Below are 27739 nucleotides of genomic sequence, written 5' to 3' on the forward strand. Positions count from 1 at the left end.
TGAACCTCAAGAGAATTGTATAAATAAATAAAAGGTTGTTGTGTTACCTGACTATTACTGAGGGGTATTAGAACACATCTCTTAAATAAATTTGTTTTATTTATTTTTTCATTTTAATAATTTTAACTATAGTAACATCTATGGTGTTACAGGTCAATTTCGACCCATATATATTTACTATTATTTTTCCATTACTTGGTGGATGTGGGTCCACAACACAAATGCATTATATGCAGATACATCGAGGATGTTGTAAAACACAACACCTATGGCCCTGGGTTGAACATCAGTGGAAGAAGCTGCACCCATGTGTCCCAGACATCCCTGATGGGGGCAAGCTTGTCAGATCTTGCTCTGGTTGTCAAATCTGAGGACTCTTGATATCATATGAAAGGTCTGAAGTGACATTATTGCCTGGAAAATATTTCTACCTGTCGATGCATCCCAGAGACTATCAGTGGCCTTATTGCAGGATCTGTACACTCCAGCAAAAAAAAAAACCAATATAAGCATCCAGGTATTCCTCATCCATGTCTTTCCACATGTCGCCATGGACTTTTTTTCCTTCAAGGTTTGTCATAGCAATGATGACTCTTTTTAGTGACAATGGCATAAATAGCTCAAAACATGTCTTGATGTCAGTGACTCTCGTCACAGCAAACCTTGAGATTCCAGGGGTCATTTTGATGACATTTGCAGCAGCTACCCTGCCATGTAAATCATGATGTAATGAGCTGCAACAGATCTCACCATTTTTGGACTTGAATCTTTCAGCAGGAGTAGCTTCACCACCGGTGAACTCCTCATCAGACTCATCAGATGTGTCTGTGTCTTCTGGATGATACTCCACATTGTCTTTCTCCTCAGAAACCTGTTCATCCGTATCACTATGCTGCTCTGTGTCCACTCCCTCATTTTCAGCAAAAATATTATCCAGAACTTCTTTCACTGTAAATCTTTTTTTCATTTTTGCATGCTGCAAATTGGAGATGTGCACTCTGCAAGTCACCAACTCTATACTGAATTGACCTCACATGTCTGGAAATGCCTGTCGTTGTTTGTTTTGTTTTTGTACTGGATAACAAGGTAAAATGAGAATCCCCTAAAGCTCACATGATTGGAAGAGGAGCTGGCTGTCAGTGTGTGTTCAATTTTGGCTCTAATTATTGCTTTATAATCTTATTTTTATAACTGGGTCAAAACCGACCCTAACAACACCAAGGTCATAATTTTAACCAGAGCATTTTACAATTTAGTGAAAACCAAAAAAAATGTTTTATTTTGTTGAAATAGAGATTCCTGACAAAGTCAAAAAGCCTTGATGCAAAAAAAAAAAAGTTACGTGGTTCTTTTATGCATTTAAAAACTAAAACGGGTCGGTGCCGACCCTAACACAAGACGAAGGTTAAATAATTTATTTTGTTAAAGAGGGTGTTGCCTTGAGAACTTGGAGCGTGATCACTAGTATGGTATGTTGGTTGTTTGTTTTTTGTTTCTAAAAATATGCGACTGCTTATTTTTCTCAGTTTTCTTTATTAAAATACCCAAGGCCATCAACTCCTTAAATAGGTAGAGTATAAACATTAATACTTAAAGAGATGAAGACAGCCTCAGCTTGGAGCGATGAATTATTATAAACTAATATAATTGATGTTCTTAGGTGAAGAAGAAGCTTCATCAAACTGTATAGTAAATCATCAAACGTTTACTTGATTAAATCCTGTATTTATGAGCGATCTTGGTTTACGGTAACAATATGAGAGCGGTCTAGATAGCTTAACACTGGCAGAATGAACTTTCAATTAATTAAAAAAAAGTCTACACATCTAAAACAAAACGGAAATATTGAAGAGTTGTATTTATTTTCTTGCTCTGGCCGCTAGGTGTCACTCTTACTCTTCTAACTGAGCAGGTTGTCTCCACGCACCTTTCCCCACTTTGCCTGTTACACTGTGACCGTCTTCACACAGGTCTGGCGCTCATGAGACACTGCGATACAAACAAAAATAGTTAGGGAACGAAAGAGCAACTGTCTTTTCTCTTAATTATCACACACTTGGTGGCGAAATGGACCGGACTATCTGCTAAGGAGGCTGCTGCCGGTCGATGCGTCGTGGGAGGGCGGGCCACCTGTGACGGCAAATGAGTGGAGAGGCGCTTCAGTCAGCCCCGCTGCGTGTCATTCAGTGGGTGTTTGTGTGTCAGTGTATTCACAGGCAAAAGTCCAGTTGGATTATCGGAAGCTCAAGGAAACGTACATATCTTTATCTTCGAGGAATTTGAACAGCAGGTAAGACAAACTGGACATTACACCTCTGCTCCTTTAAATAGGCTACCTTTATAGGCCACTCAGTTAGGAGTTTTCCTTCACCTTTGTCTTCCAATCTGGTACCTTTTAATGTATTTCTACGTTGGACCCTACAGTGAAAGTCTTGTTTTAAAAACATGGCTAATTTTCCTGAGATCATCGGTTCACATTCTCTTTAAATTGCGGGGAATTGAACATGCACTTTCACATTAAACTGAGGAGAGATCTGACATAAGTTTGTGCACTAATTGCTACATTTAAACCACCATTGTGTCTCTTCCTGCCTCATTTCACTGCATCACAGTATCCCTCATTTACATTGGTGGTATGACTTTCAATCTGACAAGCGATCAACGTGCAAACTAGAAGGTGCAGCTGGTGATTCATAGTGTATGAATGAGATATGGCAGTGTGCCAGGTGAACAGGTCTGATTAGAGTAAATCAGCTGTAAACAAACTGATGAGGTTGAAGGTGCTTAAAAGCTGGATTCATCTTTTTTTTTTAAAGGAGCAGTCTGCCAGCTCCTCACCAAGCTGATGGGTTACCTGTGATCTAATCATTGTGAATAAAAGGAAACCCAGTGAACTCACTTCTCGACTTGTTTTGTCTTTTAATCATTGAGGATGGAGTAGTTTATGAAGTGAAAGGAAACGTGTTAAATATCCACAGTCCTGGTAAACACAGCAGAAAGAACACATAATCACATTATCTCCTTGATGTTTACTTCCTGTTGTTTTTCAAAGGATAGTTTGACATGATTTGAACTCATTTCTATTCAAATGTTAGGTTGGGTTATAAATTGATGATGTTTTTGTTTTTTTTATCTGAAAAAGAAATAAAATCCGTCACCATTGCTTGTTATAGAAAGCCAATATTCTGCTGAAGCCTCTAATTTAGATTTAGCTCAGTCCAAAGGGACAACACTGATAATGTTTATGAAAAACACAAAGCTCAGAGTCAGAGTGAAGCCTGCCCTATCAGGGAAAACAGAGGATTTATCCTCCTTAAAATATCTTAATTTCTAACACATATCCAGAATCCTTTTCAACATACTGTAGGTTTGCAGACTTCTAATATTATATTTTCTTACACACACAAAAACAAGCATGTCTGTCTGTCTGTCTGTCTGTCTGTCTGTCTGTCTGTCTGTCTTGGACGAGGGATTCTGCCTTCGTTATTCTGCCTCACATATTGCTCTTTTTCAAACCACATTTTCTAGACCCCCTTTGTGATCTGGGGTTGGATAGTGTGCAGTACATGCGTATACAACCTTTTTCTTTTGTCTTTTCTCTCTTCACCACTTTATAATGTAAAATATTATAACAGGGTTTAAACTAAAGGTGATCTCAAAACTGAACTTTAATATTGTCCAAAACCAAGAAACCATCTGCTCCAGTGCAATAATAATAAAATAATTTTTAATAATTTAAATAATTAAAAGTTGTAGGTTTGGTACGTGTTACCCCTTCTCCAATTCTGGTGTAAATATCTACATCACTAGACCTTCTAAAAAAACGACTTTTTAGACTTTACATACTGACCCATTGCCAAATGTCGACCCGGAGAGAGAGAGAGAGGCAGCGATGAGTGGAAGACCGTCACAGACACAAATAAGCTCTGTTGTGTCGAATAAAAAAGATTGTAAAAAAACAAATGAGTGCATTGACAATACAACACTTTATCACAGCTTTCCATCAGTGTGAAAAGTCCAAAGAAGCCAGTGTTACATTCACTAAAAAGTGACTGTACGAAGTATAAGGCTACAGTATTGAGAGCAAACAGAGTTCAGTTCAGTTTGCTTCCTTTTGTCTGTCTGTTAGACAAAAGTGTTTAAAAGCAGTCTGCCTCTGTGGAAGCACAGCTCAATGGCTTTGACTGTAATCTTTTGTAGCACATAGACTCAACAACACACACACACACAAGCGCACATCCAACTCCAAAACAGAGAGTTGGGAGTCCTTTGGGACAATTGTTGTCTGTTGATGGAGCTGTCACCGCAGTGCTCTGCTCTCTGCTATTCAGGCAGGTTTAGAGACACTTTCTAATAGCCTGATAAAAATCTATTTCCGAGGATGAATGTCATGGGACTGAGAGCCAGCAGACAGATCAGGAGGCAGACGGAATAAAAAGTTAAGGTCATGTGGGTACAGGCACCGTTTCCTCGGGCTCATTGTGTTTCCAACATGTCTCATTTCTAAAATGTTTGACTGGAGTGCTCAGCAACCAATTAATGATTAAAGACGTGTGCATTTAGGGGAATGGTTTGAAGGGGACAGAGAATCGGAAACTGGTTTCTCCTTTTTGCATATTGCTGCTGGTTTTTCTGACAGTATTTTTCACCTGAATAGCTTGTTCTTCTCTCTCTCCTCTTTGCCTTATTTCTGTTCTCTCTCATCGTTTTCCCGTGAAAACATTTGGATCCCGACAGGATTATAAAACTGCATCAAGCCCGCTATGACTTACAGATGGGAAGAATTTAGACCCTGGCTGTCCATTCCAGTGATTTTCTGTGTTCAGATGTGTGATTTGTAAAGAGCCCCTCATTTCACCTGCTCTGCCACCTTTTTTAAAGGGGAGCTCAGACAAAGCTAAGAGGGTAATTGACACACCTTAACTGTGTTTAACCTGGATCAGGAGAGGAAATACATCCTGTTGGAGAATGTTTGACTGAACTAATTGCTGTCCCTAAAGTCTATTTGCCACACTGGGAGAAGAACAGAGCCTTAAAACCTAAAAATACTCAACTGGAGTTTCGTACACACCTGCTTTCTCTATTTTGAGGACATTTCTCCACCACTGGAAGAACATAATTTGGCTGTGCATTACATTTCCAAAGATTGATTTCCATCCGTCGGAGCCTCTGGCTTTCTGTCGCTTCAGCACAGAGAGCAGTGACCTGAAATCCATCACTGTGAAGATTTTTGTCAAATGTACTTTTATCTCCAACTTCCTCTCTGTCCAAGTAATGAAATCGCCACCGGGGACAGTTTTTTCTTCTTCTTCGCTTGATTACTTCTGTCGGGTCATTCTGTTGATTATTTTTTAAATGTTTAAATTTTTTAAATGTTTAAATGTTTAAAAAAAAACAAATATTGAACATTTTAAAATCCGAGGGGACATCTTCACAATTGCTGATTTTGTTCAAACACAAGACCCAAAAGTATTTTAATTAACAGACGAGACTAATCCTCACACTTCAGGCGCCGGATCAGAGCAAATACTTCATAGATGATCATTTATTTTCTGTCGAGTAATGACTTAAGTATTCATTAATGTGAACTTTTTCAGTGTGTTTGCTTGTTGTTCTTATTGGACGTCCAGGACCCTCTTGACATTTTTTTAATCTCAGTGAGTTTCTCTTCCTGGTTAAATAAATAATTAAAAAAAACATACTTCTGGCAGCTGACCAAGCTCAGATTTATTGAGTAAACATTCTCAACTTCGAAATGCATCACAGGAAATTTTATCAGGAAGGAAGTCCTCTGCTTAGATTGTATCAGAGAATAAAACTAAGTGTGGAGGGAGTCTGCAGAAGAAGGAAAATTGATGTCAAAACTCGTCAAATGTTGAGGAATGATGCTAAGATCCGATCATCTGTTATACAGTTAAAACACTTTATTGTCATTGTATGCAATACAGCGACATTTCGTTGGGGACAAATCGCCCAGCAGCAACGTACGAGATAAAAACAAAATCTATGAACAAAGATATATAAAATGAAATATGTACAGAAGTGCGATGGAGGAGCTGTACATATTGTTAGGGAGAAGAAGAAACAGGTTGATTTTTGTATCAGATCAATTCGTTGCTGCACACTCACTGAGCATTTCTTATTCTGTTACCTGGATCAGATCATCTGGAGTAGTAGCTGTCCATAGAAGTCTTACAGCGCTAACATCATGGGGCTTGAACAGTGGTGAAAGATAACATATCGCATGTATAGAATATACCCACAGTGAATGTTGGCTGTTCTGTGTTTTCTGTACCTGCTGTTAAAATCACAGTGAGCTGACTTTCTCTTCTCCACACCTGCACACAGTGGAGTTTTTACGTTACATCATGCAGCCTGTGAGCCTGCCATTTTGATGATGTCAACCCCCGAGGGACAGCGAGGACTAAAGAGAGTCGGCCTGTGGTTCCATCCATCCATGTGTTTATGGAGAGTTTGGCTTTTTAGGGCATGAAAGGCAGGGCATTTTTGAGTGTTTAAATTTGAAGATGGGAGCTTTTTTTTTTAAGACAGTGGTGGAGTGTTTAGACAGAGAGAGTGTTTGAAAGGAAACGGTGATGAAAAAAAGAGAAGAGAGAGGTCACCATTTATTGTTTGTGACGCTCCGCCGTCTGTGTCCCTCACTGTGTCGGCGTGTGTGCACTGCTGCATGTGATGGTGACACAAACACATCACCCACTCCCTCCCCCTCCACCTCCCCTGCTCACTACCCCAAAAAGGGGGGGATACACATCTCATCACAACACCTATATTTCACAGATTATCATATTTCACAGTCTCTCCCCTTCCTCGTTGGATTTGGCTTCTCTTCAGGTACGTCTGCTGTTTGGACTGGCTTCACACCTGATCTGCTCGGATTGCTCCACATGGACGTTTAATCCCCACGTGTTTGCTCGTGATATCGGCACGTAGCTCTCTTTGACAGCCATTGTTTGGTTAATGATATTTTCAGCTGTGTGTTTAGACTCGGCAGCTGCAGACGTTGCAACATGCAGAGGCAGCCGGGGTCTCACAGAGCGCCGCTGAGCTACACAAGCCTGCAAAATCCGATCGAGTCAAAAGCACTTTGTGCGTCTTTCATATCTCTGTCGTCATCCTCGTGAAATCCTCCACATCAGCTCTTTTACTTTGTTTGGGCCGAGACGTTTAACTTTGACAGCTTGTGTGATCGCCTCTGACTGTCTGAGGTGACATGTTGTGTTTCTCTGTGTGGAATCATGACTTTTAACACAGATGGTTTTCTTTGTGTGTTTTATCTTTTCAGGTAACTCACTCTCATCTACAGCAGTTTGAAAGAGCCAGCCAGTGTGGTTGTGTGAGTGCGTCGGCGTGTGTTTGCAGGGGCGTATGTGAGGCGTAGGCTGAATATGTTTGTGTGAGTGCTTCACATGAGTGTACGCCCCGGTCGAAAGAGAGTAAGTGTCCCGTGAGACCCTCAGTGGAGATGCAGGGAGCTGGATCCTCTACAGCGCGGCTCCTGCTGCTGAGCTGCTGTGTGTGTGCGGCAGCAGGCTATCCGTTTAGACCGCCGCTGGACCTGGATGTGAGTCCACGCATCACTGTGTTGAGCAGCGGTAAGAATGAACACAAAAAAAAACACACACAAAGGGGGTTTGGTCTTTTTTTATTTTTAGGTTCATAACATTGTTCAAAAACATTCTGATTTGACCTTTTAAAGATTGAACACTTTTTCTCTTTAATACCTTGAGACGACCTGTAGCTTATTTTTATATATTAGATTACAGTCAAACCCAAAGAAGTCTCATGTGTGGTATTGAAGTGGCAACCTCAGGTGTTACAAAATTAAGACAAAATTAAGAAGTGCAAAAGGCTGTAGTTCCCTGAGTGTCTACTTGAGGCTTGCTGAAGAAACTAAGGAATCCCCCCAAGAGCCCATATTAAAATGCATGTTAATTCCATCATGTTTACAGCTTGGTTTAAAAATGATTTTGGTCTGTATATCAAATTTTATTATAACTCATAACCATTATGACCACACTAAGACTAAGACTCATTACATACATTTGCATAAATAAGGGTGCAGCTCTGTTAAGTGTGTTGTAACTGTTTGCCAGGAGGCTTAAGGCCTTCCTCAGCTCCACCTGTTTGCCTGTTTCAACATTAATCAAAAAATAGGTGGTGTCACTGCATCAATGTGGTGACCGCCGTCGATGGGCTTTTCTGAAATCAACGGGTAACATCTCTGAGACTGAATGCGTGCTCTACAGTCTATCAGATCGGTCATTTTATTCAGTTCACCTTAAAATGACTCATAGCTCATCTCTGTGTGAAAAGCTTTACATAGTGCTGCTTCTTTCTCTTAAGCTTCTCTTCAGTTATCTTTTCTGAAACCATTTTTGTACGTTGTCATGAATTAAAACAATATTTTTTAACTTGCGACCGTTCCATTTTTAATATGACTCTTAAATATTTTACATATATTATATAATAATATTAATATTTTACATCCCAACATATCTCTAATCTTAGTCTTACAGGTGCTGCCTTCTTTCTTTGAACCTTGTATTAGACAGTTTGTGAGCACTTTTAGGTTCATCAATTGTAAAGTAAGTTTAATGCTGTTTAATGTAGCATGGTACAATCAGGCCAACAGATCTCTTGAAGGTGCTCCCACTTAGATTTTCAAAAGTTGAACAACTGACCTGTGGTTGAAACATTAATGCCATGCTTAACATTCAGAGCAGCAGGTCTGTTGTTGTACTATCACAGGTGTCACCCTCTTTGTTTATATTGTTCAGTTTCCTTCATCGTGATTCTCTCAACTCTCTCCTGATGCCATTTTTCTCCAAACAGCGGCTGCCTCCTCTGTAAACCATTTTTAACTCTTTTCTTGAAATCAGACGTTTGTTTGTTGTATGAAATTGTCTCGTGTGATATGCAGCCTGAGGTGCTTCAGAGTCAGTGGTAGATGAGTGAAGTGCTTACACTCACAGCCCTGCAGAGCATCCAGGGAAACCGACACGACTGTAGGTTGTTGGAAGAAGCACCGTATCCATGACAACTGTTGTAGTATGTCGCATCACTCCTGTATAGTGTATTTTTTTTTTCTTTTGTGTGCATGTGCTGTGTGTGGGCAAATGTCTCCTTCGAGTTGTTATCTGATCCTGGACTTTATTTGTTGATACAAAGCCGTGTGAAAGAAATCTTCCTCGGCCTCCGCACTAACTTGTAGAAGAAACATCCCCTCCTCTTTTTTTCAAACACTTATCTTTCTCACACTACATCACCTACTTACCCTCATTATCCATCTTCCCTCCTCCTGCTCTGAACCTCTCTTAATACCTTTATCTCAGTTTCTGTAAGTCAGCATTTTGTGCTCGAGCTGGCCCACAGGTCCTCCTACACATGCCGCCCCGTCGTCTTTCTCCTCCATCCCCCTCCTCCACCATCCGTCTCTACGCCGCTGCACTAAAGCTCTGTCTCCTCCACTTCATTTGTTCCTTATTAATTTCTTCTTTCCCTGGCTGCTCTGCCCTCGGTTGATACCGTTACCTTGCCCTGTAGCTCAGTTTTGTTTTTTTGCTTCCCTCCTCCTGATGAGAAGACTTCGATATACAAACTTACAGCTAATCCCTCTAATCTCTGTGTTTCTTAGCAACCTAAAAGCAGAGCCTTCAAACCCGTGTGCGGTAGTAGTCCATCACACAGGCATGCCCACAAGGAAAGTACCACAACAACACTAAACTTTGAATCATATGTGCATTTTGAAAATCAAAAGTTGTATTAATAGGCTTAAAACACTATTCCCCAGTTTGGAGATACTAAAAGCTGACAAAACAGTGAGAGTATGTTGTCAGAATAAAAAAATAAAAAAACTAGTCATACACCTCTATGCCTTTTTTTAGTACACAAACTGATTTCAACCTGTCGGGTATTTTGAGAACTGTGCCGCACTTCAAACAGTTTCAGTGGATGGATTTAAGTTTGTTTATTCAGTTTCTTCAGTCAGCTTGTTTTCATGTCAGAATACTCTGAACCGTAAACAGATCTGACGCTGGACTGTGAATTTTATGTAAGGTTGTCACGTCACAGTCCAATGCCTAGAGGTTCAGTGAGTGTACTTGCGTGTGTGTGTGTGTGTGTGTGTGTGTGTGCGTGTGTCCCTGAACACTGTGTACTTTGCTGATCAGCTGAGGTCCCTCCAAGTGTTTGCTTAGTAAATAATATCATCTGGGCTCCTCTCATCGCCTCCTTTTCTCTCCCTGGAGAACGAATCAAACATGCCTTTCCTCGCTCGATCATGTAATCCGAGGCTAAAATGTGCTCGTCAATAAATCTTCCTCTGCTGCGTCACACTCTCTGCGAGGTTGTTTTTAGTTACCTGGCTCCAGCTGTCAGGCATTGTGTTCTCTAATGCTTGGATTACACTGAGGAAACTCGGGAATCGTCTCTGCTTTATTGCTTCGTCTTCTTGCACATTGTCACGCTCACATCACACATTGTTCAGAAAATCCCATTCAGCTGATGCTCCTCTTCCTCTTACTGAGAAAGAGGGAGGAAAAGTAGACATCCTGATCACCCAGGAGCAGGGTGAGATGGGAGCTGAATGCTGCCTCTGCTGCAGTCAAAGTGAGCAGAGTGGATTGTGTTGTGCAGCAGCTGATTGGAATCTTAATGACAGCTTCTCTGATAACATGCAGCCTGCTTGGGGGGGGGGGGGGGGGGGGGGATTGGCTGAAGATGAAGGAAGTCTGATGTTTTCCTGTTTGGCCTTTTTGAGCTTCTGTTTTCTCATAAAAGTGGCTGCCTGTCGAGTTTGTATGGTTCGAATGCTGCCAGATCTCCACCCCCAGCTGACAGTTGAACCTGCTCAGCTTTCGGCACGTCACATAGTTTTTAATTAGATGCTTAATTAAAAGACAACAGTTTGTTTTCCACATAGGCTGGCACTGTTGACTGACATCACTGGTGGAGGTATTGTTGTAATTACAGCCTCTGTGACTTTAAAGTGTGTGTGCGTGTGTTGAAAGAAGTGTAATGTTTACCCAGGCTAAGTGGCGTCCTGATATGTTGTATGTTTAGAGCTTACGTAACTCTGCACTGCAGCATTGCATATCTGCTGTGAGTGACTTTGTGGCTGTTCTTCTTAATGTGTCTATTTACATTCGTATGTAGCTGCATTTCGTGGCCCTGCTGAGTGCATGTAAGACGTTAACTCATAAGGTAACTTGTCCTTTAATACAGGAGCTTCCCAATACAGCCTGAAAAAGTGTCCGAGTGGACACACAGAATGAGCAAAGGAAAAAAAAACTCACATTAAGTGGAACTGGGTCTCCAAATCTTATTTGTCTGGCTTCTTTTTATTATTTGCTTGCTCCTTAAAGCCATGCAGCATAAGCCTAATCCATGGGCTTTTGGTCCACAGTGAAGTTACATTTCATTGTTCACATCCTTTCTATATATAACTTGATACAAACCAGATGAAAGCTGAACATCCTTATTTGGGATGCTGATGCTGCCAAGTTTGTGGCTTTATTTTATGTGTTAGACCATCACTGTTGTTCGTCTTGATGAGAAAAGTTCACAATGAATCATCAGAATTGCCTAAAATGTTTATGTATTAACAAATCAATGTTCAAACTTAGGTCTGGGCGATATGACGAAAAATGTCCGTCATCGATAATTATCTCGATAAGTGTAAAATAATTATTTCTTTAAATTCAAAGTCAGATGTTAGATGAGTCACTATACTTAGACAGAGGAACATTTCACAGTCATGAGCTCTCACCGGCCCGGTGCGTAACGAGGGTCCACTAACTGGTTTGGGGACTTTGGTCATTCTTGCTTGTGTGTTTTAACTGGTGTTCCTGTTTCAAATGGTGGAAAAGGTTTGTCGTGTTGCCTGTTTTAGCCTCGCATGTCTTCTGATGTAACTACAGGTTTAAATCTATCAAACAATTGCAACGTTAATAGTGAGAGAAATTACGTTGTGATTATTGATTATACCGTAATAATTATCTTAAATCGTTTTATCGCTCAGGCCTTACTGAAACATCATCTTCTCATAAAAGAATGACATTCATCCATTCATTCATCCATTTTCACAGTTTTAAAAGAAATACTAAAATACTGCTCCTGTCAGAATGAAAGACGTTTTGTACCTCCTTTGTGATGTGTTTTTGGAGCGCTGAAGTCAAGTGGAGAGAATGTCAGTGCAGCTAATACAGCACAGCAAAGTATAGAAATAATATGTTGCAGTCTGAAAAAAGAGCAAGGCCTCCTTACAACTGTTCACTGGCGATCATCAATGATACAGCGAGAACTCCATCACAGAGGATGAAGAGATTTCTGTCTCTGCTTTTATCCTCGTGCTGTCAGGTGTGATTGAAAAAGAGCTCCCTCTATTGTGCTGTTATCACCACCCGCCCTCAGAGTAATAACTGTATTCACATACAGGGTCTTTTTTTACAAGAATATGAGATTGTAGATGTGCTACTGTATGAATGTACACACTCTTTTTGAATTTCACTTCAAAATCCAGATGACAATTAAGTCTGTTTTTGGGGTGGGAATCATCAACTACTCCATTACAATGATGACAATATCACGATGCATTCTGCCATTCTGCCATAATTGATATGTTGCCAGACAATCATAGATCATATCATGTCAATATCAATATCTAATGAACTGAATCATATAAAATGCCCTTTAAAAGGTCGTGTGCAGAAGAAATGTGTCAGCTTCACGCTTCATCTTTTAACTTCTTCTTTCACAGCTTTCTGACATCGTTCCGCTTCTTCTTCTTCTTCTTTTATCGCGCAACTTCTTCTCTGCCCAATTACCTTCTGTTCCCTAACCCTGATTCATGTCATAAGCATTACTGTCAGGAAGTCATGAAGGTTTGTTGTTACAGTTTTTTAAAGTAAGATATCGATTGTATAAATTGAAACTAAGGAGAGTGAGTGTAATAATATATTGCTGCATCAATATTTTGTCTGTATAGCCGGGAATATATCAGATGCAGACTTCAATTCCCTGGAGTATTTGTGAAAATGTGGATGCAAACAAAGGGGTCTGTTTCCTGGAACGTGTTCTTTGTTTACACAAAGGTGTTCCCATCGAGACAGACTGTAATCAATAGCAGCGGAGGTACCCAGGATGTAGTGTGTGTAGCTTTATGACTGCCAATCAGGCTGTAGCTGAAGAGCTACAACAACAGGAAGCTTTGTTTTTAGCTTACATAAATGTTTGGGTCTGTCATATTTACATTTTGCTTAATCCTCCATTGAAGAACCAATTAATCTACATATCACATCACTGACTCAGCTAATGAAGAGCATGCTCTTTGTTTGGATGTATGTGATGTAACTCTTAAGAACATCATTTTCAGTTTGGCTTTATTAACCAAGCAGAATCAATCAGGGATTTAAAAGTACACCTTCATTAACAACACATCCTTCTCTCCCCTCGCCTCCTCTCCCCTCCCCTCCTCTCCTCTCCTCTCCTCTCCTCTCCTCTCCTGTCCTCTCCTCTCCTCTCCTCTCCTCTCCTCTCCCCTCTCCTCTCCTCTCCTCTCCTCTCCTCTCCTCTCCTCTCCCCTCCTCTCCCCTCCTCTCCTCTCCCCTCCTCTCCTCTCCTCTCCCCTCTCCTCTCCTCTCATCTCCCCTCGCCTCATCTCCCCTCCTCTCCTCTCCTCTCCTCTCATCTCCCCTCCTCTCCTCTCCTCTCCTCTCCTCTCCTCTCCTCTCCTCTCCTCTCCTCTCCTCTCCTCTCCTCTCCTCTCCTCTCCTCTCCCCTCTCCTCTCCTCTCATCTCCCCTCGCCTCCTCTCCCCTCCCCTCCTCTCCTCTCCTCTCCTGTCCTCTCCTCTCCTCTCCTCTCCTCTCCTCTCCCAGGTCTTCAGGGCTGCAGGCGTTTCCAGTCGTCTGCAGTCAACTACAGCACCATGTTGCTGGAGGCTGACAGCGAGCGTCTCTACGTGGGGGCTCGTGGGGCTGTATTCGCTCTTAATGCCTCTGACATCTCAGCCGGCTCTGCACTCACTGTGAGTCTGTTTGTTTTGTTTCTGTGCTGCTGCAAGTCGTGTACCTCTGTTTCCATATCTTTAACTCTGAGTCGGCTTCATTTGCATGACACAGGACAGAAACTTTTTTCAGGCAACGCCTTTTCATTTCGAGGCAAAACTCTTTGTCTCCTGTTACCCCCTTGTGTGTTTTTGTTTGTGTGTATTCACATTACTTTCTACACAACAATGCATTAACAGCACAGGAGGATATGCTGCATGAATTCACATATTAATGAGAAGAAAATATCAACTGTATGTCCTCAGAATAGATACAGCTTTCAGATTGAAGCGTCGAACACAGAATTAGTTTTTAATGAATGCAATAATTAGCATTATTTCTGTTTTAACCTAACCTGGTTTCTGTTCAGGAAATATTTTTGGAAAACGAGGGAATATTTGCATCAAGAAAAAAAGTTTTTGGTTTTAACACCAATTTCTGCCCAAAACACTGCCCAATTTCTGCCCAGACATTTGTAAAAATGTCCCCACAAAAGAGTTTAATTAATGCTGAATATAAATATACTTTAACACTTGACCTTCTTCTCTCTCTTATTATTAACATTATCATTACAATTTTCTTCTTAAACAGCCAATATTTCATGCAGTTTCAGACTGAAGTTTATACTGTTATTGCTATGTAATGCATCTACACTCCATGAATACATCGGTATAGTTTAGAATGTGCAAAGGTTCTGCTAGTGCACGTATTAGTCAAAGAGAACAACGTAAATGTCAATCAATGACACAACCCATTCACAGTATTTATTCAGTGTTGCTGTGACTGACTCTGCTCCTGGAAGTGTTGCTTTATGCAGGATCATTTCATTACGGGTGATGCTCTCTCATCCTTCGAGCTGCTGTGTGTTTGCTACCTGCTGACAACATGATGTGAAGCTGCTATGCTAATTCTGTTAAGACAGCAGTGATGTCTGTCATTAGGCGTAAATGCTGTCGTGTGTGTGTAACACTAACACAGAACCACTCCACCGTGTCTTGCTTTAAAAACAAATGTGTGAAGTCTGTTTAATTTGTTACAGATAGGTCTGAAAAAACAGGCAGTCAGTAAATGTCTTTCATTCAGAGGCTGCGAAGGCTTCATTCCTTTTTTTATAAATGATTCAGGAGAGATAAAACTCCGTTTTTATGCTGTCAGATCAACGGTATTGTGCTTAATTTTTATGCGAGTCAGTGATGTTACACCATCACTCTCTCTTTCTGACTAACTGTGGTGTGTTTTAGATCGAGTGGGAGGCCTCCTCTCAGCAAAAACTTGAGTGTATGCTCAAGGGAAAAGACAATAAGGTAGGCATTTAGTCGTTCTCTCTCCCTCAGTACATCTGTTTCTTTTTTTTCTTTCTGCTTCTCTCCAGAAGATGACATTCCCTAAACATCATATCTTTTCTGGTTTTCTCTTCCTTTTGCAGACGGAGTGTTTTAATCACATTCGCTTCCTGCAGAGGTTCAACTCCACACACCTCTACATGTGTGGGACTTATGCCTTCAGACCACTCTGTGCATACATAGTATGTCAATGTAGAATCCCTCACAACCCTTTTCAGTGCTGATAGTTTGTTTCTATACCTATAGTAGTGCAATTATAGTCTGAAAAAAATGTTGCATTCACAAAATAAACTAACAGAAGCATCATCCTCTGGCCGCTGTATAGCACGAGGAGAGGTTCGTGATATCATCTCAGCCTGAAGATGGTAAAGACAAATGCCCATATGGCCCCACAATGGGCTACACAGGACTCATCATTGGTAAGCTCTTAGCATCTGTCAGTCATTTCAAGGGTTTTATACACTTCTGCATAACCTGATTTTTTCTTTTTTTTCTGCAGATCAGCAGATGTATACAGCTGCCCAGTATTCTTTCAGGGGCTTTGCCGATATCCGACGTAACTCTCCGTTTCCCGCGCTGAAGACAGAAGACGCCCCCACTCGCTGGCTGAACGGTGAGTTACTCTCCTGGATTGATAAAGCTTTAAGGCTTTTGTGACAGGATGGCCCCAAAAGGTCAACCTTTCTCCCTGTCAAAGAGCTGAAACCCGTGTTAAGATTCATATCAACCATAACGGAGGCAGTGCAGTCAAGACGCTTGCTCCGTTCACACAGCCCGTTAGAGGCAGGAATCTTAAACTGTAATTCAGAGTTTCTGTTCTGTATGAAAAACGTTGGGTGGGGTTGCATGTGTGAAGATAAAAGGTCGGATATTTCACCCTGACTTTGTTCGTACTTTTCCAACCAGCCAGCCTACTAAAATGTCTACAGGGGGTCGGGGTGTGCCAATGAGTGAATGCAGCAGATTATATTCAGGAGAATCCATCCCCAGCAACCAATGTGGAACTGGTGGGATCTAAACTCCCATAAATAATAAGGCCGCTTCATACGCTTTCCTGCTCGCCAGTATGTGCTTTCCACTCATTGGTTTGTACTGGTAACATGTCCAGTTACAAGTACATGTTCACTAGTGGGGCCAAGTCGGTCTGCTGTTTGCAGCAGTGTGTGCGTGTGTGTGTGTGTGTGTGTGTTTTGTACGTGAGATGCTGGCACTGTTTTTGGCCTTGGTGGAGACTCTTTGCTTCCATTATGCCAGCATGCTGTCTAATTTCACTGCTCCAGCAGTTGCCTCACTAATTACTGGGTCATTACGACTTTGTTTTATGTAATTGGACCGTTTTTTGGACCTTAATGACACTCTGTGCTTTTGAATTCTGTCAGGTGGTGGTTGCTTTGTAATGAGGTGTTCAAAGATTGTGCTGATTAACTTCTGTGGATGAATAACATACAGTGTGAGTAAGTGCATGCTTTTTTTTTAAACTCCTACAGAGGCGGACTTTGTTGGCTCTGCGTTGGTGAAGGAAAGTTTGGACAGCAGCGGCACAGATGATAAAATGTACTTCTTCTTCACGGAGAAGAGCCAGGAGCAGACGACGACCTACAGCCACAGCAGGGTGGCACGGGTGGCGCGGGTTTGTAAGGTGAGTGCAGATGTGAAAATGAAATTTAAAAAAAGCTGTAGAAGCTGATTTGCAATTATTGCATCAGACGGAGTGAAGCTTTGCTGAGTTTTACTATATTAGATGATGGGCTGGATGGGAATGCATTTGTAACAAGGTCCTGGTGTGACTAAATGAGCCAACTGATGAATGTGTAGCAGAGTCAGTGTGTCTCAGAATAGGACTGATGGATGGCTGCAGGGCAGAGACGAACTGTTAAACATCCTCTGATAGCTTTAAAGTAAATATTGTATATTTCCTCCTGCCCAGGAAGGAGTTAAAACTACTTCAATTTTACATAGTGATAACCTTGCCTTGTTTCCTCCCTGCGCTGATGAATCAACACCAAACTGTTGTAGTTTTACACCTTTTTCATCAACTTCTAAAACTGATCTTATGTGTCTCAAGACTATTTGGAAAGGCAGTTTTGTAGCTGTACTGTGACACATGGTACAGATGTGGGACGTTGTAGACTTGGTCTATCAGCTTGTTTTATCACCATTGTTGTCCCTGCTGCTGTGTTGACTCTGTCGCATCCGCTCTGCACCTACCATTCACGAGCATTCTGATTCTTCTGACACAAAGCAGCAGTTTTTGGAGGTCGCGCACAGCCAGCACTGCAAACAGACATAGAGCACAAGAGGCAGCCATCGGGTGCTTGTAAAGGCGTCGTAAAAATCTCTACTCCACAAAAAAAAAGAAACTTTAGAGGCGACAGCAGGAGAAGTCTGGTTGCTTGATTTCTAAAAGAACGGGATTGTTGAATCTGTCTATTTCATTGTGATCCTGTTCAACAGTTTCCACCTCTAAACACACTCGCATACAAAACCTTGTCTTCGCCGTTGGGACCAGTGGGACAGCATTACATTATTAAAGCCATCATTATCGCTTCCCTTTTGCCATCTGTTGCTCTCTTTAGGAGGTTCACTTCACTTTGTTTGCCACCTTGAGCTGAGCATTCAGTTCGTTTTGTCATTAGTCCAGCTCTTACCTCACTTTACCCCCTTCCAGGCCTTACCTCATTTGACCCTGTCTGCTCCCTCCTCCTCCTCTGTTTGTCCTTCTCCTCCATCGGTCTTGCCACAGGGGGACCGAGGAGGCCAGTTCACTCTCCAGAAACGCTGGACGTCCTTCCTCAAAGCCCGGCTGACGTGTTCTCTGCCCGAGTATGACTTCCACTTCAACGTGCTGCGGAGCATGTTTGTCATGCCCGGCCACACGCCACAGGAAACGCTTTTCTATGGTATCTTCGGCTTGGAGTGGTGAGTGAAAAACTAGTGTGTGTTATTGAGATGTCAGCCTCACGGGGACTTAGAGGACGCATATGTAAATGAACGAGGAAAAGATAAAAGGAAGCGATCGATAGGTTGAGCCAGCTGAAGAAGACAGGAAGGGTCAAGATGAAAGAGAGGAGAGAACTTTTCTTTTCCTCCAAATGATGAGAAGACGGGTGCAGGAGTTTGAAAGAAGTTTAAGGAGCGAATATTGATTTGAAAATGCAGATTCATGGATTAAAAGATGTTGGCGTTTTAATCCACACGATTTGAGCTCTGGTTGTTTCGGGACATCTCTGGTTAGCTCGTTGTTCTTTGACTTTCTTGAAGGTCTTAATGAAAAAAAATTCATTAGATTAGATTCATTTGTTGACGTTTTAGTGGTTAAGAAAATGCTAAGGGGATTCATTTTGGATTCAGAATGGCCATTTTTTAATAAAGGTTCTGCATAGAAGATGAAGGACAGGAGATACACATGTATGTCATTGCCAATATGCCCTTTTCATATTATTAGTTTATTTTTCTGCACATAGTTTGTTATATATTAGTACAATTATCTTTTTCTTATCTATATCATGCAGGCCTGTTGTTGGTTTTTTTCAGAGACAGACACATTTCCTGTGGTTGCTTCACAATAAAAGTCGACTTTTAAAAACAAGTTGATGAAGTAGAAATATTCCATTTAAATGTGCTAATGCAGCTTTGAAAATGTTGCAGATGACATGCACACATTATTTTCAATAAATTCCTTGTTTGTGAAACACTAAATGAATTGTCTTAATCTAATCTTAAAGTTTGGACTGCTGAGAAATTCTACACCTCTGAATCCATTTAGACATTGTCACCTCCATTTAGTCACCTCCTTCCCTCGCTCTCCTCTCAGAGATACAAAACATCTTATCATCCTTGTATGAACCTTCTCTTGTATTTGTTCTGCTGTCCCTATGACAACACTAGGTTTACTGCTGCTATTGCTTAAGGCCATGTGTTCTGGTCTTTTTCTTACTGTGTGTGTGCGTGTGTATATGTGTGTGTGTGTGTGTGTGTGTGTGTTGTCAGGAAAAACGTAAAGGCGTCTGCAGTGTGTCGGTTCTCCCTCTCTGAAGTTCAGGAGGCCTTTCAAGGACCCTACATGGAGAACCAGGACTCTGGCTCTAAGTGGAAGGAATACACTGGAAAGATCCCTGACCCAAGACCGGGAACGGTAAACACGCACACACACACACACACACACACACACACACACACACACACACACACACACACACACACACACACACACACACACACTCACAGTATGTCACTCACACTTTCTCAGTCACTTGAACACATGAACGAAAAATCATCTTCCTGCTCTTCATTCCCTAATATTTCACACCAGAAAATCCCTCGAGGGGAAATTAAAGTGATCCAAGTAAAAAAGCATTAAGAGAGGAAGCAGAGGGAAAGATGGAGGAAAAAGGATACAGAGGACGAGTGGCAGCCTCAAGAATGGAGCTCAAAGACAACCAGCTTATGTCACTGAAACACATTTGCATGGCGATTAATTCCGGCCTGTAGCTTTGGCGACAATGGCTTAGTGGCAGTGGTGGAAATGGCATCGTGAGCAGGAGTAGACATTATCCACTGTAGTGTCACTGTGACACTTTGTAGGACTTAATTTTAATGTTGCTATTAAAAGGAAAGGAGAACCGGTCAAGGGTTTAAACTTCAGCTCATGAAAGCCTCTTAGAGGAGCTGGCTGAAGTCATTTGAAAAGGACAGATAAAGAAAGAGAAGATGTTCACTTAGTCAGGTGCAGAGATAGCTGAGTCGCCCGTGTGTCAGCACAAGCCGTCTGCTGAACCCACATACACATCTCCTCGTTGCCTCGAGTGAGAAGTTGCATTTTGCACAAACTCAATCTTCCACAGGCTTAAGTTTCCCTGCAGACCATCTTGCTAAGCCTCGTGACATCCTTGCTTCCTTCCACTTTCCGCCTCTATATCCAGACAACTTTATTACAAACGATCCAAAAATGTCTCTTTTCCCCCTGCAGCCCACATCCGGCCTCGTAACTTGCTTATCATCTCCTCATCTCATTGCTGTCTCTGACTTCTTCCCCTGCAGTGTATAACAGCCGCTCTCAGGGCAAAGGGTATCAACGTGTCCACCTCTCTGCCTGATGATGTGCTGGATTTTGTCAGAAGGCATCCTCTGATGTCCCAGCAGGTCCAGCCTTCAGACGGACGTCCACTCCTGTTCAGGAGGACCACAGACTACACACACGTGGCGGTACAAATGGTCCAAGCCTTGGATGGGCAAACATACCATGTGTTATACATGGGCACAGGTGTGTGGGAATCGATATTAATTGTTGACGGACATTTTGTGAAGTAAACCTCTGTGCCTTGCAGAAACTTAAATCAATGACTTTTCGTGTAGCATTTAATCTTCAAACAGGGTTCCACGGAGCACATTTTCCTCTGAGGACAGTTTGTGTAAAGCGTTCTGTATATATCGCACAGAATCTGTACATTTCTCCAACTTTCTTGCTTCTCTACCAAAACTACAAAGCAAAAAAAAAAAAAAAAGCTCTCGAAAGGAACTGGGTTGTTATTATGACTAGCTCGAAAAATAACAGTCAGTCTAGCAGCATGTGATACCAGTTTTATACACTTCATCTTCTCTGCAGATAGGAGATATTAAAATGTCTTCAAATGAAAAAGTGACCAGAGGTGTATTTTCAGATAAATAACCATTTTACTATACAAAGTGATATCCAAGCGTGGTTCTGCTGTTTGTTAAACATGATTATTCATTTCCCATCAGCAATGACTTAATGTACTGTAGACTCATAAACAAGACAGAAGCAAGAGTTATATTTGTAACAGAAACACATTTAGACTGTGCAGTAAGGCTCCTTCATGATCGAACGGTGCTTAAATTTAACTGTTGCTCCTCTGTGTTTGCATTACGCAGATGAAGGCTGGTTACATAAAGCTGTAGAGGTCGAGGGACAGCTGCATATTATCGAGGAGCTTCAAGTCTTTGAGGAGCCACAGCCTGTTAACAACCTGCAAATTTCTGCAAAACAGGTAGTGTGTCTGACCGTAGCGCACACACACACACACACACACACACACAAACAAACATTAAAGGACAAATATCAATAATAGAGTATTAAAAATCTTCTCCTCTCTACCCACAGATGAGTGTGTACGTGGGCTCTCCTTCAGGCGTGGTGCAGCTCCCTCTCTCTTACTGTGGCAGGTACACCTCCTGCTATGACTGCATCTTTGCCAGGGACCCTAACTGTGCCTGGAGCGGAGTCCAATGTGTGAACATTATGTCACAGGCTGAACGGTGGGTGCTGAAGGGTTCATTTGTGTGTGATTTGATCAGGTGTTTTAAGTGTCACAGGTGCCCTTTTGTGTGCTTGATTTGACTAACCTGAAGTATCACCATGCCCTGTCACAGTGTCGGCTCACAGAGCTGTTGCATAATCACAATGTTGGCAGAAATCTGATGCTGGCTGTGATAGTGAAGATAGCGTGCAGCTGTGTACTTACAGTGTCCTGATTTATATGGACACAATCACAAACTGAGTAGAAGATGTTATGGAGGTCATTGATGTAGGAGGCATGAATGGCAGAAAAAGTCCAAAAAATGCTGAAAAAAATATATTCCAACAATACCGGGCATCCTCAAAGCAACATCCAGTAAGTCATTATTCTGTGCATTAAAGACTTTATTGTTTTATCTTCCCTGTTTTAACAGATCCACTTTAATCCAGGATGTCCAGCATGGGAGCAAGGGATGCGAAAACACAGAAGATGGTAAACAGGGGTCTCATCTTGTGCTGTCGTTTCTTGTGCTATTTGAAAAATCCAATGAATAATGAAAGTGAGGCAGAAAATACAGAACGTAAGGAGGTACTTGAAAGATGTATAGCTGTCATCAGACAGCATGAAGGCCTCTTTGAAAGTTGATTATGCACACTGCGTTGGCAAAATCCTCCTCTCCCTTCTTTAATCACATTTTTGCCATCTCTGGAGAGGATTCTGTTTGATATTCAAGTCAGGCTAATGTCTTCTCTCACTTCACACTTTGAATCTGATCAAATATAGAAACTTCTGCCCCACTAAGTTGGTCTTATTCTTTACAAGGTAATAGGACGACAGGAATTTACATGATGGCTAATCAGAGATTCTGCACTATTAAGAGTAAGCTTTGATTATTAAAGAGAAGTTAGGCAATCATCATGTCCTGAAGTACTGTAAGCCAGAAGCTCAGGGGTAGGTTTTGTTTTCATCAAATGTGAGATCATAGACGTGGCTGTGGTAATGAGATGTCAACCATTGCTATGTGAGCGCCCAGATTTGGGGATGTAGCGTTTGCCATCTTGTTTTTTTTAAAGCCAGAGATGACTACATTTGTCAATCACAGGTAACCCCGCCCTCAAGCACTCCCTGCTTTACCCTCAGTGTTACTCTAAAAGTGACCAGTTTACAGTATTAGATCAGGCTTTATGACGAAGACTTGAAAGCAGCCATTGAGACAATACAGTAATCAGGAAAATGTTCATTAAGGGAAAGAAATCTACTAATTGGTTGCTGCGATTGTCTCTGGTTACAAACAGCTTTTCTTGACAACTTAAGTCATTCCCTGCGGGCCATAAGACAGAATGCAGCTTTTAGACATTTCTGCTTCACTTTTGAAACTATAAACAGTCTATGTATCGATTCAGCTCCATTCAAATTCAACTTCATTTAGACCGCTAGGGTCAAGGAGTTCACCGCAGCTTGTACATTCACAAGAGTTGAGGAAATGGAGGTACAGACCAAAATAAATGATTCACATAAGAAATAAAATGTGAGATAAGATCTAAAAGGAACACTTACATTTAACAGACTTGAAAATAAAAGGTCGTCAGTCGTAATAAAAGGATCAAATGATGGGTTTCTTAGGAGCCCTTTCTCACTGTATTATGATGTGTGTGTTACAGATGTTGCCCTTCGTAGTCGCTCTGTGCGTGTTGGTGATGACGTGCTGCTGCAGTGTGAGCTTAGCTCCAACCTGGCGACGCCCCTCTGGACTCTCGATGACAGCGAGCTGCAGGGCTACGGCCTCAACTCTGGCTTCAGAACCGGCACAGACGGCCTGCTGATCATCGAGGCCCGACAGGACCAGAGCGGTCTCTACACCTGCTACGCTGTGGAGAACGGCATCAAGGTTCCCATAATAACCTACAATGTCACCATTCGTCTGGACCTGCCGCCTCCCCCTCCTGTCGAACCAACAGAAGACTCTTACCCACTCTTTGGAGCTATACCAGCACCCACTGAGCATTACATAACCGAGAGGCCCCTCCCTCCTTCCCCAGCGTCTCTCCTGCCACACTCAGAGCTGCTGTCCCCCAGGAACATGGAGGCCATGTATCTGTCCCTCATCACAATCCTCGGAGCGTTATGTGTGGTCCTCACCGTCGTCCTCGTCTATGTGGGTTTCTGCCTACGACTTGGCAACAGAGGGAAGTACTCATTACGTGCAGCAGCTGCTGCCTACCCCGTTCATAAGAGGCACAACAGGAACAGGAAACAGAGCCGAAACTCCGCCCACATGGAGCTGAAGACCATCTCAAGCCACTGCAACGGCAACGGAATTTGTAATGGAGTGTCTAAGCACCAGAATGGCGACATTCAGGAGGGAGGCTTCCTTCAGATCGTCCCTGGTGAGGGTCACACATTTGCCAGTAAAGGGCCACCACCCCCAGCCCCCCCTCTACCACCCACTCCTCAGCTTCCCTCTCCAGAGTGCGACTTCCCAAACGGGCTTTCAGCCACGCTGCCTAACGTCCTGCGGAGGATGAACGGCAACAGTTATGTATTGCTGAGGCAGAGCGATTCTGAAAACTCGTCCCCGCTCTGCTACTCCTTTGCTGAGGAGCTCAACAGGATTTTAGAGAAAAGGAAACACACTCAGCTGCTTCCACGGCCAGATGAGAGCTCTGTATAGAATGATGTAGCTCCCCCTGTGGCGGGAGGACTGCTGTTTCACCTGGTGCTGAAGTTCTCCACAAATGGCTTCTTTTTTTTTTTGTGCGGACCAAAGCCACCTCAGAGTCTTCTCGACATTTGTTTCTTTGGATTTTTTTTTCAACGATGGTACATTCCAACTTTTGAAGCTTTGAGCTGTTTGTCATCTGTCATTTTCAACTACTAACAAGTTTGAAGTAAAAAATTCCAGCGAGGGATCAAGACTGAAGTGGAAAGAGTAATCTACCTCACCTACACACTGCCCTGCTGACATGTGCAGTCAGTCTGATCCCACATCTCTGAGCAACAAAGCACAAAGCGGGACTCACCGACTCTGACAAAGAGCAGAGCCCCACAGGAATATAAATACATGTCAAGACTTCTGCTGTGAGGCGGCCATATTTGGCTCGGTTTCAAGTGGAGGGCAGCTAGCCAAAGTTTGTTTGCACTGACAAGTGCACAGATGGCCTATGCATTTTTTAAACCATGACATTCACACATTATAAATATTGAGGGAAATGGAGGTGGGGACCGAGGGAATTTGGTTGGCAATGACTTTTAGAACGGACTCGACCAAATGCGGTGACCAACACAAAATAATAAACACTAACTCATGACACTTTACACCAGCCGTCATTAACAAACGGTGAGCTAATCATTCTTTAAGTGTTTAACGCAATCTAGAGAAGTAGTTTTCAATTCATCATAAAAGTTCATATGTGGTTAAAAATGTAATAACGTTTGACTGCATACGTTAACAGTTTGTAAGCAATTACATTATATACAGGTTAACGTATCACAGTCCAAACTTAGTGGTTAAAAACACCTTAAAAAGGCTGGTTTGCAGTCTGCTAACAAATGGCCATGCATATTACTTAAACATTATTTGGATCCAATGTTTTATATCAAATGTCAATATATATTCAAATGGCACCAGGCAAATACTAATAATGTAATTAGTTTTGCACAATAGCAGAAATATTAAACAGTGATTCTTTCACCAGATGGTAAACGACGACATGAAGGAGATGACAGTATTATTGCTTTTAATGCACTTTAAACACCAGTTTTAAAGCGCTTTGGAAGAGTGAATGGACCCTTATAAGGACCTTGACGCAAGGAGCAGCAGGCTGGAGGAGCTTTTCTATCCTCCATCTCTTAGTATGAAGAGCTGCAAGTGTGTCTGCTGGACTTTGACTGACACAAGTGGATTAGAAAGAAACGTTGACTGTGTCCACTGAGCACAAACCACCACTGACGGACTTACATCCCGCAGGAGATAACAGAATGAAGGAGTGCGAGGAGAGACGAGAGCCCAAATCATCCCAGGTAAAAAAAAAATTATGTTTTTACTTGCACAATACATCTCCTTTGCAGGCGCTTTGCCAAACAAGCACTTACAAAAATGAATTACAGAATAAGTGCATTTGGCACTGCATCAATATTTTAAAGACCTGATACATACAGAAGACAGAGTGCAAAATGTTATCTTGCAGTATAATTGATTTGAATCCATCTATATGCCAGCAGCTCGTTACTCTGACTGCAGGATTGTATTTTAATTTGTTGAGTATGGTTAAGTTCACAGATGAAAAATGAAAAGGTCTGCTGTGGTCTGATTCACAGATCAACACTTAACGACCTGCAAGCAGATTTCATTTATGAGACAAACCCAAGAATGAAGGGCATTAAAACGTAAACTAAGGGCTTCTTTTTTGTAAATCCAGTTCACTTTTAGCCTGTTTATTTTCTTTCTGTCTCTCCTCTCACTGCATCTCAGTGTTGTTCTCCTGTCAGAGGGCAGTGTTAATTAAATGCCCATCTTATGACAAGACTGACCTTATTGCAGAAGGCAAGAGAGACAGGCAGAATGAGTTAGAGATCTCCTTAGAGATTTAGAGGATAACACACTCTCAAGCTCCCAATTATTTTCCCATAACCTCGGGCTCAGGCTGGGGTTTAGTATTTTATCACTGCGTGTCACAATAGAAGCTGTCAAGTCCACATCATATGCTTATGTGTATGCACATACAGCTGAGCAGTGCATACCTCTACATAGGGGATCCTGTTGCATAATGCAGAAAGGCACATTTAAATGATTCTAACTGCAGTGTCAGGGTGTGAGATGCTCTTCGTGCTTCTGTGGGTTTGCAAAGCACAAAAGTTGAATAGCTGAGCTTTGCAGTCACGGCAATGATCAAAGACATGAAAGGAGAAGGACGTAGCTGCACGCTTTGCACATTCAATGACTCCCTTGGACCTCGTTTCAAAGCACAACACAAGGTGAACACATCAGCAGGGATTTAATTCATTAATTCATATTCCTGTTACAGCTCCTCAAATCAATGTTGCAGGATGTAAATACCAGGAGCTGCTCTTGCAAGGCTATCAGTAAGATACTGCTAACAATTAACGTGGGCCTGACTGTTTTTTTCTTCTGTTTATTGCTCGTAGGTCCGATGTGCAAGGGTCAGTTTGAATTCTTCTGAATTTCTTTCCTGGGAACACCAACTCTCGACCATCATCAGATGGCTGGGACCGGCTGCAAAGACGTTCTTTTAATGAGCAGTGAAATGAGATTTGCCATCTTTAGGCATCTTTAGGCACAAGAGAATAAAAGGCTGGCGAAAGGGCTACTGCATGAAAGTCCCTGCACCTACAGCTTTGCTCACACACAGCTGGAATGAGAATACTCGGCTGCAGTGACTCACCCAGGAACATTTATCCCTCAGACAGTGGATCTTTGTTTGCTCAGAGCGAACGCCTTGACGCAAACTCTGACCTTTCTGTCACACCTGCTGCATGAAATATTTTTCAACACTGCTTTCTTGGCTCTTGAAGTCAAGGATAACTCATGTTGATTTTGATGAAAAGTGCCACGGTTGATGTTTAAAAAGTGCTATGTGAGCCCTTTTTTTAATTGCAAAAAAATGAAGGAAAATGGTTTTAAAATGAGGCTTATTGATTTTGTCATTTTGTAACTCGTGTTTTTGAAGTTATTGTTAATGATGTTTTTAAGTGCCACTTGTCAAAAAAAATCTTCCTAGTGCACAAGTCGCCTGTGTTACACAAAAACATGATAAATAGGAGCACGGTAGCCAAGAGCATGCAGAGGCTGAACCAGCACAAAATCATTATATTTATAACTGTCTTGCAGGAGGACAAAATGCTTCAATTCACCTTTTTACTCTAACCTATTTATTAGGAATCATTCAGCTTTTCTGTCACTATAATGTCGTCCACTTTTAGCTTGATTTCTATTTGCATGTTTCACCCACTTTGTGCACAAAACAAATCGTTTACTGAACTAACAGGCAGAGTAACAGGACAGTGGGTTCCTTCACATTTCAAAGAGTTCAAATAAACTTTATACTTAAACCTCA

General features: G+C 41.9%; 1 protein-coding gene across 2 annotated transcripts; it reads left to right on the forward strand.

Moving 5' to 3' along the window:
• The first annotated feature begins 1938 nt into the window (after positions 1-1938).
• Positions 1939-27739, forward strand: LOC306835565 (semaphorin-4G-like). 2 transcript variants are annotated; one of them, XM_079362191.1, is made up of 17 exons: positions 1939-2290; positions 7304-7613; positions 13898-14046; positions 15307-15369; positions 15492-15590; positions 15734-15827; positions 15908-16021; positions 16896-17047; positions 18152-18327; positions 19399-19543; positions 20449-20671; positions 21301-21416; positions 21530-21684; positions 22099-22157; positions 23327-25002; positions 25361-25685; positions 26811-27739. In XM_079362191.1, exons 2-15 carry the CDS (start codon positions 7484-7486, stop codon positions 24334-24336), a joined length of 2685 nt encoding a protein of 894 aa, XP_079218317.1. In that variant the 5' UTR covers positions 1939-2290; positions 7304-7483; the 3' UTR covers positions 24337-25002; positions 25361-25685; positions 26811-27739. The 2 variants fall into 2 exon arrangements, with proteins under 2 accessions (XP_079218317.1, XP_079218316.1); XM_079362190.1 differs by having other exon boundaries at positions 23327-25685.

The sequence above is a fragment of the Symphodus melops genome (genome assembly GCF_947650265.1).
Source record: "Symphodus melops genome assembly, chromosome: 15".
Classification (NCBI taxonomy): Eukaryota; Metazoa; Chordata; class Actinopteri; order Labriformes; family Labridae; genus Symphodus; species Symphodus melops.